Raw genomic sequence first — 16,155 nt, 5'->3', positions numbered from 1 at the left:
CCATGTGCCTATGCAGAGCAGGTTCTTCCCTCAAGGCTTTTATAAGGAGTCAGATATGACCTACTACAAAAAGAACAAAGTTTATAAGATCAAAGATTTAATTTTGATCTAAATGAAAGGTTCAAATATGAAGTGCTGCAGGAAGCAGCAAAGGCCGGTTGAAGGTGGCTCCAGGCTGCAGTAGGACGTAATTCAACTCTGATGACACTATAGGACACAGCCCAGTGGAAAAGAGAGAAGGGCACTGTAGCCAGGGGGAACACTGTATCAAAAGCTTAGAGGCAAGACCACACGTGGTAGGATCAGGTCAGCAGGGACTACTAGTTCACTCGAGTTTGGCTGGAGAAGGGATTTTATATGGTAGGCTAGTGGCAAGCAATATGACCGGATCCTGAAGGGCCTTACATACAAAGCTAATTCATTTGGTGCTATCATGTTAAAAAAGGGGGCCAGTGACCATGTCTTTGAAGCTAAAACTCAAACTACTTTTGTTGTAAGTACAATTATACTTGTCAGATCGTGAGACTTAGCTTTGGGGCTGAGAAGAAGTTCACCATGACAGTAGGAAACCCCTGAATGTTTTTGAGAATGATGCAATGTGGGGTTCTGAGATTAGCCTGGAATGTGTTGGGCTGGAGAAAATGGAGAACAGAAGTAGAAAATGATACCCAAAAGTCCTGATGTAGGGAATAGGGTAGCAGCAGTGGAAAGTGAAGAACTTGGAGAGATGTGGGATGTTCGGAATGGCTGGTTGGATGTGGTGAGTTGAAGGTGATGCCCAATGCTTAGCTGGTGACATGGGAACACAGGGAGCTGAATGAGGGGTAGATAGGATGATGTTGGCTTTTAACAAGTTCCATTGGGGTGACTGCAGTGTATCCAAGAAGCAGGAAGGAACAGCCTCAGGCCTGAACTCAGGAGAGACAAGGGCTGATGATTCAGATCTGGTAGTGATGTCTACTCAGGGTGACAAGTCAGACTTTGGGAGATGGTGATGAGGCTGGCTCTCTGTTCAGCCTATCCTCATCAACAACCCTCCCCCGACCCACCCAAGGGATGAAGTCCTGGGTCAGGAATTCAGTGGGGACAAATATCCTCAAGTAGTTCAGTCCTAAATGGACTCCTAAAAGCCAGAAGCACTGTCTTTCTCACCTACCACAGAATCTGGCTTAGAATCTATGGTCCACTCCCATGGGCCTCAGGCCAAAGAATAGGAAAGCAAAAAGCCCAAGACTAGGGGGTTCTAACCCTATTTCGGCCCCAGACCAAACATGTTACCTTGAGCAAGTCACTTTCCCTCTTTGGGTTTGTTTTTTCCTTCAGCAAAATGCCAGGGTTGGCCTTGGACTGGACTGTGGTTTTTAAATCCTGCCCCTGAAGAACAACAGGGTTCCATAGCTGGGCCAACATGTTCTTCCTCCTGAATCAAGTAGTAGCAGATGGAGCAGCTCCAATTTTAGGGTTTTCTCCATAAGGTTTTCTTAACCCAGTAGCAACCACTACTGCTTGTTTTCCAGCAAGGGCTCACAGATAACACAGTGAATGAACAAGCGGGAAATGCAATGAAAATAGGTGAAACCGGGAAAATCTGAAAATAGGTGACCATATTTTGTTTGACAGTCTTCTTGTTTCTGGAGACTTCATGGTTATGGCTTTATATTACTCACATAGTCACTCTGGTTTCTAAAGCTAAGTTCCAGTGGCATTTCAGGGTGCTTTCATAGAGCGTTCTGGGACTCCCCAGTGCCTGTAACCCAAAGAGACTGGAGAAACATCAGACTTGGTGCTCTAAGGACCTTTCCAGTGTTAATCTTTCACTCTCTCAGTCTTTGATCTTTGCACGCAGAACACTGCGCCTTACATTCATTAATTCCTATAATCCCCATATAATCCTCCCAACAGCCTCATGACATAAGTACTATTATTATATTCATTTTACAGGTGAAGGGAGCACTGAGGGCCAAATAGGGTTAATGGCTTGCCCAAGGTCACACAGCTAGTGACAGAGCTGGGATTTGAACCTGAGAGTCTTATTCCAAAGCTCTCTCTTCCAGTATGCCTGCAGTCTCTGTCATTAATGCTATCACCAAATACTTTCAGTTCTTCCTTGGACACATGGTAAGACTGATCTTCCCTACCTGCTTTGGCTAGTGAAATGTGAGCAGAAGTAGTGAGCATCATTTCTGGTGTAACTTTTAAGAGCCAGGGATCACTGCCACATTCCCTGTTCCTTCTCTAGGAGTTGAGGATACACAATAAGAGCCACTCTCAGCCTTGGGCACTGAGAGAAGATGATTTGGAAAAGACACCTGTCCCCCAACCCCCAGCTGACCTGCTAGGGGCTATGATAAAGAAATAACCTTGTCATTTTTTACCACTAAGATTTGGAGGTTGTTTGTTACTGTGGCACAGCCTAGCCCATCCTAAGGAATCCAATGCAATACCATGTCCTGTTGATTATCTTTGGTCTCAGTTCCCCCAAACATGCCTTCTCTCTGAAACTCCCTGAGAGCATTGGCTCCACATTCAAATTTGAAAAACAGCAAGAGGAGAAGGCAATCTGTCCCCAAAACAGGGAAGTGGGGATGTGTTTTGGGAGATGTGCCCATGCTTCACCATGCTCTGGGTAGGGATTATGCTGGATGAAATCTACACCCAGCCCCTGGAAGGCCCTAGACAGAAACTTCGTCAAGCTTTTCTCCCATAGTCATTTATGGGCTCTCCTTAATTTTATTCCCCGCTATTAAAGTAGGAATGACTGGGCCGGCAGGAGGAGGGCCGGACTCCCACATCCTGGGAGCACTGCAGGCTGACTATGACCCTGCAGGCCTGGATCTGAACCTCCTCCTCAGGGTGGATGACCAGGGCGAGCAGCCGGTCTGCCAGTCGGGACTCATCCCCAAAGAGAGCTTCATGAAGAGATTGTTCATTGTAATGCCACTTCACGGCACGGTAGTGGGGTGAATTCCGGCCCTCACTTAGCCGCTCAGCAAACACCAGTACCTCGAACAGCAGACTCCCTGGCTGGGTGGACTGAAACAGGTTCAGGAAGTTGGAGTGCACCTGTGAGGGGAGTAGAGCGACAATGGCAAAGAAATCCAAGACATGTTCTGAGGTTCTTCTTCTTCCATCTTCCTATTGCTGCAACTCCCCAGTACACCCAAGTTTCAGCTTCAACTGTATAGGAATTTTTTAGTTTTCCTTTCATTATCATTCTCTAACATAATTGCACTGTGGTCATAAAACATGAAAGATAGGATCATAATATTGATTCTGGGAAATTGGTTGAGTCAAACATTAACGCTTAGCATGTGGCTGATTTTTATAAATATTTTGTGTGCTTGAGAGGAATATACACTTAACTAATTGTAAAATGTTCTAGGTGTGTCTAATGGCTCAGGCTTATTTATATTATTCCCAGTAAATATACCCTTACTTGTTTTAGGTTTTTATCTATTAATTGCTGAAAAAATACATCTCCCAAATCTTCCGTTGTGATGGTAGATGTGTCAATTTTTCCTTATAATTATTCAGCCATGAGAAAGAAGGAAATCCTGTCATTTGTGACAATATGGATGAACTTTGAGGACATTATGATAAGTGAAATAAGCCAGACAGAGAAAGGCAAATACTGCATGGTATCACTTATTGGTGGAATCCAAAAAAAAAAAAAAAAAAAGTCACACTCAGAAACAGAGTAGGAAAGTGGTTGCTAGGGGCTGGTGGTGTAGAAGAAATAGGAAGATTTTGGTACAAGGGTATAAACTTTTAGATATAAATTGAATAAGGTCTGGGGGTGCCTGGGTGGCTCAGTCGGTTGAGCATCCAACTCTTGATTTTGGTTCAGGTCATTTTGATCTCAGTGTCCTGAGATCGAGTCCTGTGTTGGGAGCCACACTGGCTGTGGAGCCTGCTTGAGATTCTCTCTCTGCCTCTACTCCTCCCCCTGCCACTTGTGCTCTCTCTCTCTTAAAAAAAAAAAAAAAAAGATGAATAAAGTCTGAAGATCTAATGTAAAACATAGTGATTAAAGTTAATAACACTGTATTAGATAATTGAAATTTGCTGAGAGTAGAAACGTAAATATTCTCACACACAAAAAGATAAATATGTGAAGTGATAGATGTGTTAATCAACTAGATGGTGAGAATCCTTTCACAATGTATATATATATATCAAATCACCACTATGTACATTTTAAATATTTTACAATTCTATCTCTTCATTATACCTCACTAAAACTGAAAAAAAAGAAAAAAAATTTCCTTGTCATTCTATCAAGTTTTGCCATATAAATTTTGAGGTTATGTTATTAGGTTCATAGAAGTTTAGAGGTCCTTTATCCTTCTGAACTGTTATTATGTAGTGACCCTGTCTATTCCTAATAATGGTTTTTGTTATAAGTAATTTTTCTCTAATATGAAAATACCTACATTTACTTTTGTTTTATCACCTGGATTTGTGGCTCTCAGAGTTCAGAAAGCCCCTTAAAGGAGAATCCCCCTCTCAACAAAATTAATTCTCATTCTATTGGGAGAATTGAAGAGGGGATAGTTTTCAATATATCTAGTACAAAGGCAGGAAGAGAAACAAGACGATCTTGTTAGGACTAAGTCTGCCTGGAGAATCCATGATTCTTCCTTCCTCAGTATCTGAGTTGGTATCCATTAATCCTTCTTCAGTTCCTTTCTCACCTGGCAGTTGAGAATATCATACAGAAGGTCGTTCTTCTGTGCTAGGTAGCTCAGCAATCGTATGGCTTGCACCTGAATAAAAGAACGAGTAAAGCATGAGAAGGCAGGTAAATGTGGGCCTGAGCAGGGAAGGCACAAATCTCTGCTCCTCCCTCTAGGTGCTGTGCCAGGGCTGGTAGGAGGGGCAGGGCCTGGGCCATGGTCCTTAGGCACCTGTGCCAGGATATATTCTAACTGCAGGATCTCCATCAAGGCAGGCATCACCCGTCGCAGCTGTGGATGTACATAGTCAGGCAGTGGGAGGCTGTTGAGGAGTCTAAGGCCGGCAACATGCAGCTCCGAATCCCAGATGGTGGAGATCAGTTCCAGTACCTTGACGGTGTGTTCCTGGGGGGTTGAGGGGGTAGGGAGATAAGGGTCTGCTTTTATGTGGTGATCCCCAACACTATCCCAGCCTCTGAGTTCACTCTTCCCTCCCCCTACCTATGATGCCCAAGCCCAAACCCAGTAGACAACTCCCTTTAACTTATACTCTCAACATTACTTGATCTAGTTGGCCACACCTGCCTCCTTTCTGCACCTGGCTTCTCTTCCACAGACTTCTTTCCTGGTTCTTCTGCCCAACCTTTTCTTCTCTATCTTCCTCACTCTCTTAGTGATATTATCCAGACTCAGTGTTAAACACTGTTGATGCTGAGGCCTTTCAAATTTCTGTCCCTAGCCCAGACCTCTATGGGAAAACTCCAGACTCATATATTCCAGTGCCAATTCCACTTCTTCCCATAATGCTTTTTTCTTTTTTTTAAGATGTTATATTTATGTAATCTCTATACTCAACGTGGGGCTCAAACACACAACTCCGAGATCAAGAGTTGCATGCTCCACTAACTGAACCAGCCAGGCGCCCCTTCCCAGAATGCTTGCTAGACCTCTCAGAGTTAACACATACCCAGCCCCCAGACCTGTTTCTCTCACCACCTTCCCTGTCTCTGCTTTTGGTCACACCTCCCTTCCCACTACTCAGGTCAAAAATCTGTGGTCCTCTTTAACTACTTTGTTTCTCCTCACACTGCTTTTCTAGTCCTTCAGAAAATCCCGTTGGCTCTACCTTCAAAATCTGTCAACAGTCAAGCTGTTCCTACCACCCCGTTCCAAGCCACCATCAGTTCTCACCTGGACTTCTGCAATAGCCTCCTGTCTCCCTGCTTCCATCCTCCCCTCTGCATCCATTTTCAAAACAGCAGACATGTTAGACATGTCACTCTTCTGCTCAAGTCCCTAGCTCATCCAGGGTAAGAGCTAAAGTCCTTACAGTGGCTTACAAGGTCCAGTCTGCTCTGCCGCTCTCCCCTCACAATTTCTTTGACCTTATCTCCTATTCTCTTTTTTGCTCCCACGGTTGACATCACAATGGTCTCTTAGTCATTCTTTGAGCATGCCAAGTACACACTTATCTTGTTTTTGCACAGCCTGTTTTCTCTACTTAGAATGCTCTCCCTCCAGACAGTCATAGCTCACTCTCTTACCTCCTTCAAGACTTTGCTTTAATGTCACCTTCCCAGTAAGGTCTTCCCAACCACTCCCTTTTTTAAGATGGCAACCACTCCCCACCCAGCCTTCCTTATTCTCTATCTTTATTTCATTCTTCTCCACAGCACTGTCACAGGCAACTCACTTTTTATTTTGAAACTTTTTATTTTCAAATAATTATAAGTTCTCAGGAAGTTGCAAAAATAGCCCAGAGACATCCTGTGGGTGCTTCACCCAGATTCCATCAATGGTTAACCTTATGTAATTATATACAGTATCAACACTAGGAAATTAGTATTGGTACAGGGTGTGTGCACAGTCTCTGTCATTTTGTCACATATGTGGATTCATGTAACCATCACTGCTATCAACAGATTATTCCATCAGAGTTGTCCCCTCACCACAGAGATCTCCCTCACGGGACTCCATTATAGTCACATCTCCCCCCCACCACCAAAACCAGCCCTCACGATTGGTAAACACTCATCTGTTTTCCATCTCTATATTTTTGTCACTTTGAGAATGTTACATGTTGAGTCCTACTTTGTGACCTTCTGAGATTGGTTTTTCACTCAGTAGAATGCCCTTGAGATCCAAGTTGTTGTATCAATAGTTCATTCCCCTTTATTTCTGAGGGTTCCATGGTATGGATTAGCACAGTTTAACCATTTATCTATTGAGAGACATTTTGGTTGTTTCCAGTTTTTGACTAGTACAAGTGAAATGGCTACAAACAATTGCATACAGGCTTTTGTGCAGACATGTTTTCATTTCTCTAGGATAAATGCTTCAGAGTGCAACTGTTGAGTTGTATGATAAATGTATCTTTCATTTTTTATTTTTTGTTTTTAAGTAGGCTCCATGCCCAGCATGGAGCCCAATGCAGGGGCCTGAACTCATGACCCTAAGATCAAGACCAGAACTGAGATCAAGAGTCGGATGCTCAACTGACTGAGCCACCCAGGCACCCTGATAGTTCATTTTTTAAAGAAACGGCCAAACTATTTTCTGGAGTGGGTGCTGTACCATTTTATATTCCCACCAGCAACATACGAGAGAGCCCATTTCTATCTTCACCAGCATTTAGTATTGTCACAAATTTTGAGTTTGGACTATTTAATAGGAGTATAGTGCTGTCTCATTGTGGTGGTAATTTGCATTTCCCTAATCCCTACTGATGTTAAACATCTTTTCATGGGCTTATCTGCAACTCTTAGATCTTCTTCAGTGCTGTATCTCTATGTCTTTTGCCCGTTTTCTAATTGGATTTTTAAAAATATTGAGTCTTGAGAGCTCTTTATATGATCTAGATAGGAGTCCTTTGTCACATATGTGCTTTGCAAATGTTTTCTCCCTGTCTGCAGCTTGTCTTTTCATCCTCTTAAGAGGTTCCTCCACGAGGCATGTCTTTAGTTTTGATGAAGTCCAATGTATCCATTTTTTCTCTTACAGATCATGCTTTTGGTGTTATTTCTAAGAACTCTTCATCAAGCTCTAAGTCCCAAAGATTTTCTCTTTTGAAACTGTACCACCACCCCCATACCAGCTTCCTTATGGTCCTACTTTATTTTTCTCTAGAGTTAGTCTGGGTGGTGTTTCAGGCAGAGGGAACAGCAGGTGCAAGGGCCGGGGAGTGGGAGAGCATGAAACATACAGTGTGAATGGCTAGGGCTGGGGCAAGGAGGTGGAGGATCATGCACTTTATGCTGAGAGCCCTGAGGAATACCAAGCAAGGGGTTGATGGGATCAGATCCCTTTGGACAGAGTGGTCTGACTTAGAGAATGGGGGCAAGGTAGGTCCATTTTGGACATGCTGGGCTAGAGGGCCCCTAGGATATCTAAGTGGGGCAACTGGCCCTGGGGTTGGGGGAGTTCCCAGGCTATGGACAGAGATGCAGGAAAGCACATCTAGATGAAAACTGAGGCCAGTGAGTGGCTGCTTTTACCCAGAGAGAGAACAGGGATCAGGTCCCCAGGACACCCTGGGGAAAGTATTGCCCAGGCCAGCTGCATCAGAGTCTCCTGGGAGGCTTGTGAAAAACATAGCTCCCCTGCTGAACTAGACTCTCTAGGTGTGGGGCCCTGGAATCTTCATTTTTAACCAGCTCTGTGGGCAATTCTGATATGTTTGAGAATTACAGACTTATGGAAACTCAGAGACTTAAGGGATAAAGTAGAGGTGGCCAGCAAGTGGAGACCTAGAGACCTTTTTTTCCCAAAAAAAGTTTTTTTTTTCCTTTCTATTTTTAAGTAGGCTTCACGCTCAACATGGGGCTTGAACTCATGACCCCGAGATCAAGAGTCACATGCTCTACTGACTGAGCCAGCCAGGTGCCCCTCTCCAAAAAAGCTTGATGCAAAAAATCAAAGTGTGAAAATACCAAGTTTGGGGGAGGAAATATAATGCAACGGGAACACTCATGCAGAGCCGGTAGAGTGTGTAAATTGATACAATCCTTCTTGAGAAGTTGGGCATACATTTTCACCCAGCCATTCTACTCCTGCATACAGATCCTAGAGAGTCTCTTATATCCTCAAGGGAGATGTGTACAAGAACACTCATGGCACAATGTGGAAACAATTTCAGGGCCTACCCATGGGCAAATGGATAAACAAAATTGCAGGATATTCATGCAGTAGAATACTATACAGCGGTGGAAAATAAGGAAACAGAGCTATCCACACCAATAAAGGTGAATCTTTCAATGTTGGGGGGAAAAGGCAAACCACAGAATACAAACTGCATACTTCCAGATATATGGAGCTTAAAAACATCCCAAACTACATTTTGCCCATTCATTTATTATCTGCCTTGCCTTGCTGGAATATGATACCTGAATATATGGCAAAACTATACAGAAAATCAAGGAATTGATGCACAACATGCAGGAAATAATTGCCTCTGTTTGGGGGAGAGTTTGGGATTGGGGAGGGGCATCGGGAACATCCAACCTGTTGATCACATTCTATTTCTCAGCCATGCATTTTTTTTTTTTAAAGATTTTATTTATTTATTTGACAGAGAGAGAGAGAATGAGCACAAGCAGGGGGAGTGGCAGGCAGAGGCAGAGAGAGAAGCAGGCTCCCCACAGAGAAGGGGGAGCCCGATGTGGGGCTCGATCCTAGGACTCCGGGATCATGACCTGAGCCGAAGGCAGTCGCTTAACCAACTGAGCCACCCAGGCGCCCCTCTCAGCCATGCATTTTGTTTTATAGTTCTTTCCACTGTACACATATAAAATGTAAGTTTTCAATATTTTACTTATTTTTAATTCAGGAGAGACCATTTGCTAGAGAGAAATTTGGAAGTCAAGGAAGGAAGGGGGGCTCTTTTTTAAGATTGGAAGGATTAGAGCATGTTGAATACTAATGGGAAGGAGTGGGGGGAAGTCCATATCAGACAAAGAGGCTAATTAAGGAGAGAGGCTATTAAAGGGGATGGGATCCAGGACTGAGACTAACGTTGACCCTAGACAGGAAGAAAGCCATTTTTTCATAGCATTAGCAGGAAAGGATGGGTGTGGAAACGGGTAAGCCTGGGAACATTTCGTGGCTTATATTTTCTCTACATGGTGGTAATGAAGGCATCAGTGGCCCAGCCACCAAGTATCAGACCAACACAGCACAGGGGGTGGTATATCTGATCCTTGTCCCTGGTTCTAGGCACAGAGCTCCTAAAATCCATGCATTTGTGGGGTGTCTGGGTGGCATAGTCGTTTGGGCATCCAACTCGGTTTCGGCTCAGGTCCCATCTCAGGATTTTAGGAGCTCAGCACAAGAGTCCGCTTGAGATTTTCTGCCTCTCCTTCCCACTGCCCCTCCCTGTGTGCTGTCTCTTTCTAAAATAAAATCTTTTTTAAAAAATCCTTGCAATTGCCTGATAGAAGGGCCCTTTGTTATTCATAATAAGCTCCTCTCAGTTACCCCAGAGCTTATGCTGATTAGGTGACTCTTGGTGGATGGCAGACAGCTTCCAGATGGGGGCGCTAATGGCCAGAAAGGCCAAGCCATGATTAGAGGGTTGAAGAAGGAAGGGAGGGGTTAGAGATTGAGTTCACTCACCAGTGGCCAATGATTAATCAATCACGCCTACATAATGAAACCTCCATAAATACCCCTAAACGACAGGGCTCAGCAAACTTCTGGGTTGGTGAACACATCAAGGTGCTAACAGGGTGGCTTGTCTAGAGAAGGCCCAGAAGCTTTGCACCCTTCCCCCATACTTTGCCCTACATGACTCTTCCATTTGACTGCTCCTCAGTTGTGTATTTCATAATAAACTGGTAAATGTAAGTAAAGTGTTTTCCTGAGTTCTGTGAGTCATTCTAGTGAACTACCAAACCAGAGGAGGAAGTCCAAATTTATAGCCAAATGTACTGGCACTTGTGACTGGCATGGGAAGTGGGGGGAGGGTGTCTTGTGGGACTGTCCTTTGTCCTTTTCCTGTGGGACCTGCACCAACCCTAGGTAGACAGTGTCAGAATTGAGTTGAACTGTAGGACACCCCCATTGGTGATGTAGAATTAGTTGATATCAGAAAGAACCTCAGTGCTTTCTGCTGTTTGGGGCTCAGAGATACTCCTAGCACCCCAGTTCAGTTTCGGCCTGAGATTCAAAGATTTGTGACCCTTGAGGAGGGTCTCACTTAATTACAAGGAAAAGCATTATTTCTGGATTACAAACACAGACCCAAACAACTTCTGGAACATGACCATTTATCCTATGCCCATTAAAGAACCCATGGACTACAGACATCCTGTGCGCTCTACCCCACCACTTGCCTCTGGACTCACCTGGATTTTAAGCCTGAATTTTCTGATGCCAGAGAAAGCTTTAAGTGTGTTCAGAGCTTGGATTTTGACACTGTTGTCCTTGTCATCCAGCATGGAGCCCACCAAGCTGATGTCATCAGTAGTACAAGAAGAGGCCTAGAGTGGGCCAGGAGAGATGGAAGAGGCAGGAGAAGCGGGTGTCCTGGACCCACTGCCCCCCATATCACCAAGACCCCTCAGCACCAGCCCTCCCGCCATCAGCCAGAGAAACAGGTCCCAGGACAGGGTCTGGCCAGCCAAGGGGGTAAGGATCAGGTGTAGCCCCCAGGGATTGGGCTGGCTGGGAGGGACCTCCGGCTGTCTTTCCCTCACCTCAGCCTCCAGCAAGTACACACAGCGCGTGATACTGTGCAGGATCATGCTCTTGGCGTACTCATCCTGTTTGTGCTCCAAAGAGTTGAGGAGCCTCCGGAGCTCACCCGAGTCCCGCCCGTGCCGCTCTCGCTCGACTGCCAGGCCTAGACAGCCACCCCAGCCCAGTTCAGGCTGTGGACTCAGAAGTGATCAAAGAATGGGGTTGGGAAGTGGGGGAGAGGGACCTGGGAACAAGGCTGCCTTGCCTTTTCTGAAGGGGCCTTCTTGCTCTATGCAGGACCACCAAGTACAGCTGAGCCGTGTGTGTGGCAGGAGGGGTGCTATGTCTAATGAGGTATCATTCAGATCATAAGTGTCCTAGTTTTGGATATTTACTATAACAATTTTCTGGCCTACGGCAGTCATGTATCCTATCTCATCATAATCAGTACATGGCAGTGATATCCCAACAGACGGCAATAACACATCTTGCAGAAGGGTGCCTTTTTCTACTTTGCACAAAGTTGTCGTGTGGACTAGTGGAGGCTCTGGGCATGCAGGTGGCCCAATGTTCCCTTAGGGAGAACTGCTAATGCCAAGCCTCCGAGCAGGGGCATCCTGGGAGCTAGAGTGAAGGCAGAATCTGGAGACCTGCCAAATGAGTCCTGAGGATCCACTCGAGTGCCAGCTACTCCCTGGGGACTCTGAGCTAGCATCTCTATGGTGGGTTGAGGCAGATGGAGAAGAGGAAGGAAGGACAGAGGATCTTGGAGGAGTCACCTTTGGGCCCTCCCACACTGGAGGCCTCGGGAGCAGGTGCCTCCTGGGGCAGAGCCCTCTCCCCAGGGCCCGTACACTCACGGGCGATGCAGATGGGTGAGGCAGTGTGGAGGGGCGGCTGGCATTTGATACCAGCCCTGATGGCCTTGTAGAGCAGGTAGATGAACCCAGCACCTGTGGCCAAGCCCACTACACCTTTTCGGATGTCCATTTGCCCCAGGTACTGGGGGATGCTCATACCCATGTCTTCAGTGTGGCCTTGCGCCCGGGTGGGAGCTAGGCCCAAGGCACCTGGCAAGGGCCTTCTGGAACCAGAACTCTGGCAGGGCCAGGAACCAGGATACCAGAATCAGAACCTGGGCAACAAAGGAAACTGGGGAAACGGGATAGAGGGCGGTGATCAGGAAACGGGGCAGCCAGGAGTGCTGGGAAGGGGAGAAGAAGGTTCAGCTTCACAGGCTGTCGGAAATGAAGCTCAAGACTATGGGAATAAAAAGTCTGGGGGTGGGGCAGGAAGGTCCTTCACATCCCCTTTTCCTTAGGGGAGCCAGGTTGGTTGGGCCCCAGCAGGCAGCTCTAGAGGCTGACTTCCTCCATTAGAGGGCAGCAGAGGCCCGATTTCTGGGCTGGTTCCTTTGGAAGTTTCTGGGAGGGGTGTTCGGGATGTGCCCATTGGCAATACCATTCTCTCACTCTCTGGCCTCCCATCTTTGATTTCTTCACCACAGATTCACTGCTGGGCCTCGGGGTGTTTCTGCAGGCATGAACCCCGTCCATCAAGGGGAGCACTTTATGAAGTTTTGCAGTCCTCAGGCAAACCCATCACCTTCCAGAAACTGTAGTTCCCCTATAGTGGGTAGGATCTACCTGTGTGGCCAGAAGCTCTTGAGGGCAGCTCTCTCTGCATCTCCAACATCCAGTAGAGTCTTGCACTTAGTAGGTGCTCAAATCATGACTTCTGTCATTCTTTGAGGACTTGAGGAATCTGGTTACGGGGCTCCAGGCCCATTTAACCAGTGTGACCCTGGAGGAGCGACTGCCCTTGCTGGGTCACAATCTGTGACTGTTTGCAACCTGCGGTGATCCACATTTACCATTCTATAACTCCAGGATTACAATTTGGGTGGATGTATGCCTTTACATGATGGGGGCCTAAATCTGGGAGTACCACAGTCCAGTGCCCCGCACCCCAGTGCTCGGCACCCCACCCCACGCCATCCCTACAGGATGAGATGAGGCCTGAAGGCCTCCTGTGGAGTCAGAAAATGCCACCATCCCAGAAACATGAGAGTCCACCTTTGGAGGACTTGGTCTCCCCCAATAGGATGGGGCAGGTGAGAGCAGACCCTTCTCTCTTTCTCTCCTTCCCCACTCGTCCCCATACCTGTGGCCTCGCCTCCTCGTACAGAACAGGGAGGTGACAGGCCCTGAGCCAGGCTCAGGCCCAGAGCCAGCATGGAGCATCGTTGTACCAGAATAGGTCTTCACCTGCCTGGCTTTGAGCTCCTGTTGGAAGGTTCTAGGTCATGGGCTACACCTGGGCTTGAAGGAGGCGGGGAGATAGGGAAATAGCATCCTCAAGGCTGCTGCAGCCAGCCAGGCCTGACTGCTCAGAGCCTTCACCCATCACACCCCAGGCTGTAGGCAACACTCCCAGGTGGCTGTTCTTTTCCTTTCCTCTCCACTGTCCTCGGCCCTCCTCAAGCTCATTTGTAGCACTCAACCCAGCCCCAAGGTGGATGACTACATGGACTCTGCAAGGAGGGGTAACAGAGGCCCATGGATGCCCCATGAACTCCAGGCAGGAAATGGCTGCCTGATGGGACCGCTTTAGGTTCCAAGGCTACCCTAGTGGATCTGAGGACAGGTCCTTCAGAACAAGGTTCCCGCCCTTCCCTGGGGTAGGACCCATAGCTGCTGACCTCTCCAGTCCATGGACTTGATTCTGCAACCCTCTTTTCCTAAGCAAATGCAGTGCTCACCTGTTCTTTAAAAGCTTCCAAATGAGTGTTCTTCTTGGCTTTAACCTAACTCCTTCCTGCTACACCTAAAGCCCACTTCTTTTGGTTCTGCTCTCAAATGATGCAGAGGGATGAAGAGGCCGAGGCCATCCCCAGAGTGATATTTCATTAGTCCACAGCACAATGTAAAAAACACAGAGGGAAGTCCATTTGTTGGTGTGAAGTCAATGACTGTCCCTTCTCGGGAATGACTGCTTTTGATTTAGATGAGGTCTTTCTTATTTTGAGAATTCAAATGCACTTGCTTTTATGAAATGATGGTGCTAATAGACGATAGTTGTGTTCTGAGTGTTCTTAGGGTGCATAAATTAAAGCTGCAACTTTGTAGGCACGTGGCTTTTGTTTTCTTGCTTTGTTTCGTCTGTCAAATCCAAAGATCTGGAATCACTGACTAGAGAGAAGTCTGAGATTCCATATACACACAGTCAGCCTCCAAGTTTCTTACCTGTCCTCACCAAGGCAAAAAGACCTGGGTTGCCCGAGTGCACACCCCTCTGTCAAGTGCACTGGCTTTCTACATTCAAAGCTGATATTCCCATCATGGTAAGTGCAATTTACTTTAGTGAAGGAGAGTGTGGGCTCTCGCCAGACTGCCGGGGTTCAAAACCAGTTCAGCCACTTAGCTTTGTGCTCTCTTTGCACTTGACTTTCCCCACCTGTAAAATGGGAATAATAATGTCTGCCTCATGGGGTTGTTTGTGAGGATTAAGTACTTGAAACAGTACCCAGTATGCGGAGCCCATTAAATGTCAACTGTAATAATTATTACAAGCAGGTTTCACCTAGACAAAAATGTTGGGTGTGGGAAAACAGTGAGTACACAGATGGTGGGCCTCAGTGACATCCGAAAGACACATTATTCTTCTGGTCTACCCCTCCCACTCTGCTCTTCTTCAGACTAATCCCTCTCCACAACCCTAATCCACTTAATTGCCTTGAGCAACTCTGGAGCCCTCTTTGAAGCCCTCCCCCCCAAATACTTACCAGCCCGTTCCCCACCAATGAAACCTCAGACTCCCAGCTCTGGTAACGAGTGTTTCAGCCTAGTTAATTAGAAAAGCCTAATATGCTACTGGGGGCCTACCGTGCAAGACACAGTGCTAGGCCATTATGGTGAGTGATTCTGGAGAGGGGCGGCGCTTGTATGCACAGGAGAAGCCAAGGGGAAATTAGCGTACTCTATAGTGAAAAGCTCACTGGAGTCCCTGTGGGCTTGGGTTTGGGCAAATTCCATAATCTGAGCCTCAGTTTCCTCCTCCGGAATACGGGTCTATTGACACCTACAGGAAGTGCGGCTGTCAGACTAAGGAAAGAACGTATGCTGTGACTCTCGGTGAACGGGGTGGGGGGGGCAATCCATACCTGCGAGCTCCCCCTCCACCCCCGGTAGAAAGCCAGAAAGTAGAGAGGCGAAAGGCTGGGGGTGCCGCCCGTGCCCTGACATGGACCCCACACTCTCCGAGACCGTCCCCTCCCCAGCTGGCGCTTACCCCGGCCTAGGAATCAGATTCGGGGGCCTCTTGGCAGCTCGTTACTCCAGCGAAGGCGTGGGGACGGGGAGAAACGCGACGAAAGCACTGGGAGCGGCGCCCCCAGAAGAGGAGGGCCGGGTGGGGGGGCGGAGGCCGCGCCTTTCCCCGCCCCGGGCCTCCCCCACTCTTGCCCCCCCTCCCCGGACTACCTCCTCCCCAGGCGCGCATCCGGCGGCGGGCACAGGATGTTCTTTCGCTCCCGTCCCCCCCCCCCCGCCCCCGCTCTCACTTTCCCTTCGCTCCCTTCCCCCACTCCCGCCGCGCCCGGCGCCGGCACCTTGTTTAACCCCTCCCCTCCCGCACTCCGCGGCTCCCCGGCGTCCCCTGGGCTCCCACCCTTCCCGCCTACCCCCCAGGACGCGGAGCGTGCCCTAGGGCTGCCCGGGAAGGGGCGGGCCTGGGCTCAGCGCCGGCCCGCGTTCTCGGGATCCATTGGCCCGGCGGGGGTGAAGTGGTGGAAGGAAATCCCAAA

At 47.6% G+C, this 16,155-nt stretch overlaps 1 protein-coding gene across 1 annotated transcript; it reads right to left on the bottom strand.

Moving 5' to 3' along the window:
- Positions 1-2,690: 2,690 nt before the first annotated feature.
- ARMC12 (armadillo repeat containing 12) lies at positions 2,691-15,865 on the bottom strand. Its single transcript, XM_006739120.3, has 7 exons — positions 15,642-15,865; positions 12,131-14,807; positions 11,369-11,514; positions 11,018-11,152; positions 4,908-5,081; positions 4,695-4,766; positions 2,691-3,063 (listed from the first exon to the last, which is right to left on the bottom strand). Exons 2-7 carry the CDS (start codon positions 12,372-12,374, stop codon positions 2,731-2,733), a joined length of 1,104 nt encoding a protein of 367 aa, XP_006739183.1. The 5' UTR covers positions 12,375-14,807; positions 15,642-15,865; the 3' UTR covers positions 2,691-2,730.
- Between the last annotated feature and the right edge of the window lie 290 nt (positions 15,866-16,155).

The sequence above is a fragment of the Leptonychotes weddellii genome, chromosome 8 (genome assembly GCF_054177405.1).
Source record: "Leptonychotes weddellii isolate Sample4059 chromosome 8, ASM5417740v2, whole genome shotgun sequence".
NCBI classification, from domain to species: Eukaryota; Metazoa; Chordata; class Mammalia; order Carnivora; family Phocidae; genus Leptonychotes; species Leptonychotes weddellii.
This window is presented reverse-complemented; position numbering and strand designations above follow the sequence as displayed.

Bases quoted from the DNA above. Each gene is read 5' to 3' on its own strand.
- ARMC12 (XM_006739120.3), bottom strand. From the start codon at position 12,374: ATGGGTATGAGCATCCCCCAGTACCTGGGGCAAATGGACATCCGAAAA. The intron at 11,153-11,368 runs GTGAGGGAAAGA...GGCCCACTCTAG, and splicing joins TGTACTTGCTGGAGGCTGAG to GCCTCTTCTTGTACTACTGA. The intron at 5,082-11,017 runs GTGAGTCCAGAG...TCAACCCCCCAG, and splicing joins AATTCAGGCTTAAAATCCAG to GAACACACCGTCAAGGTACT.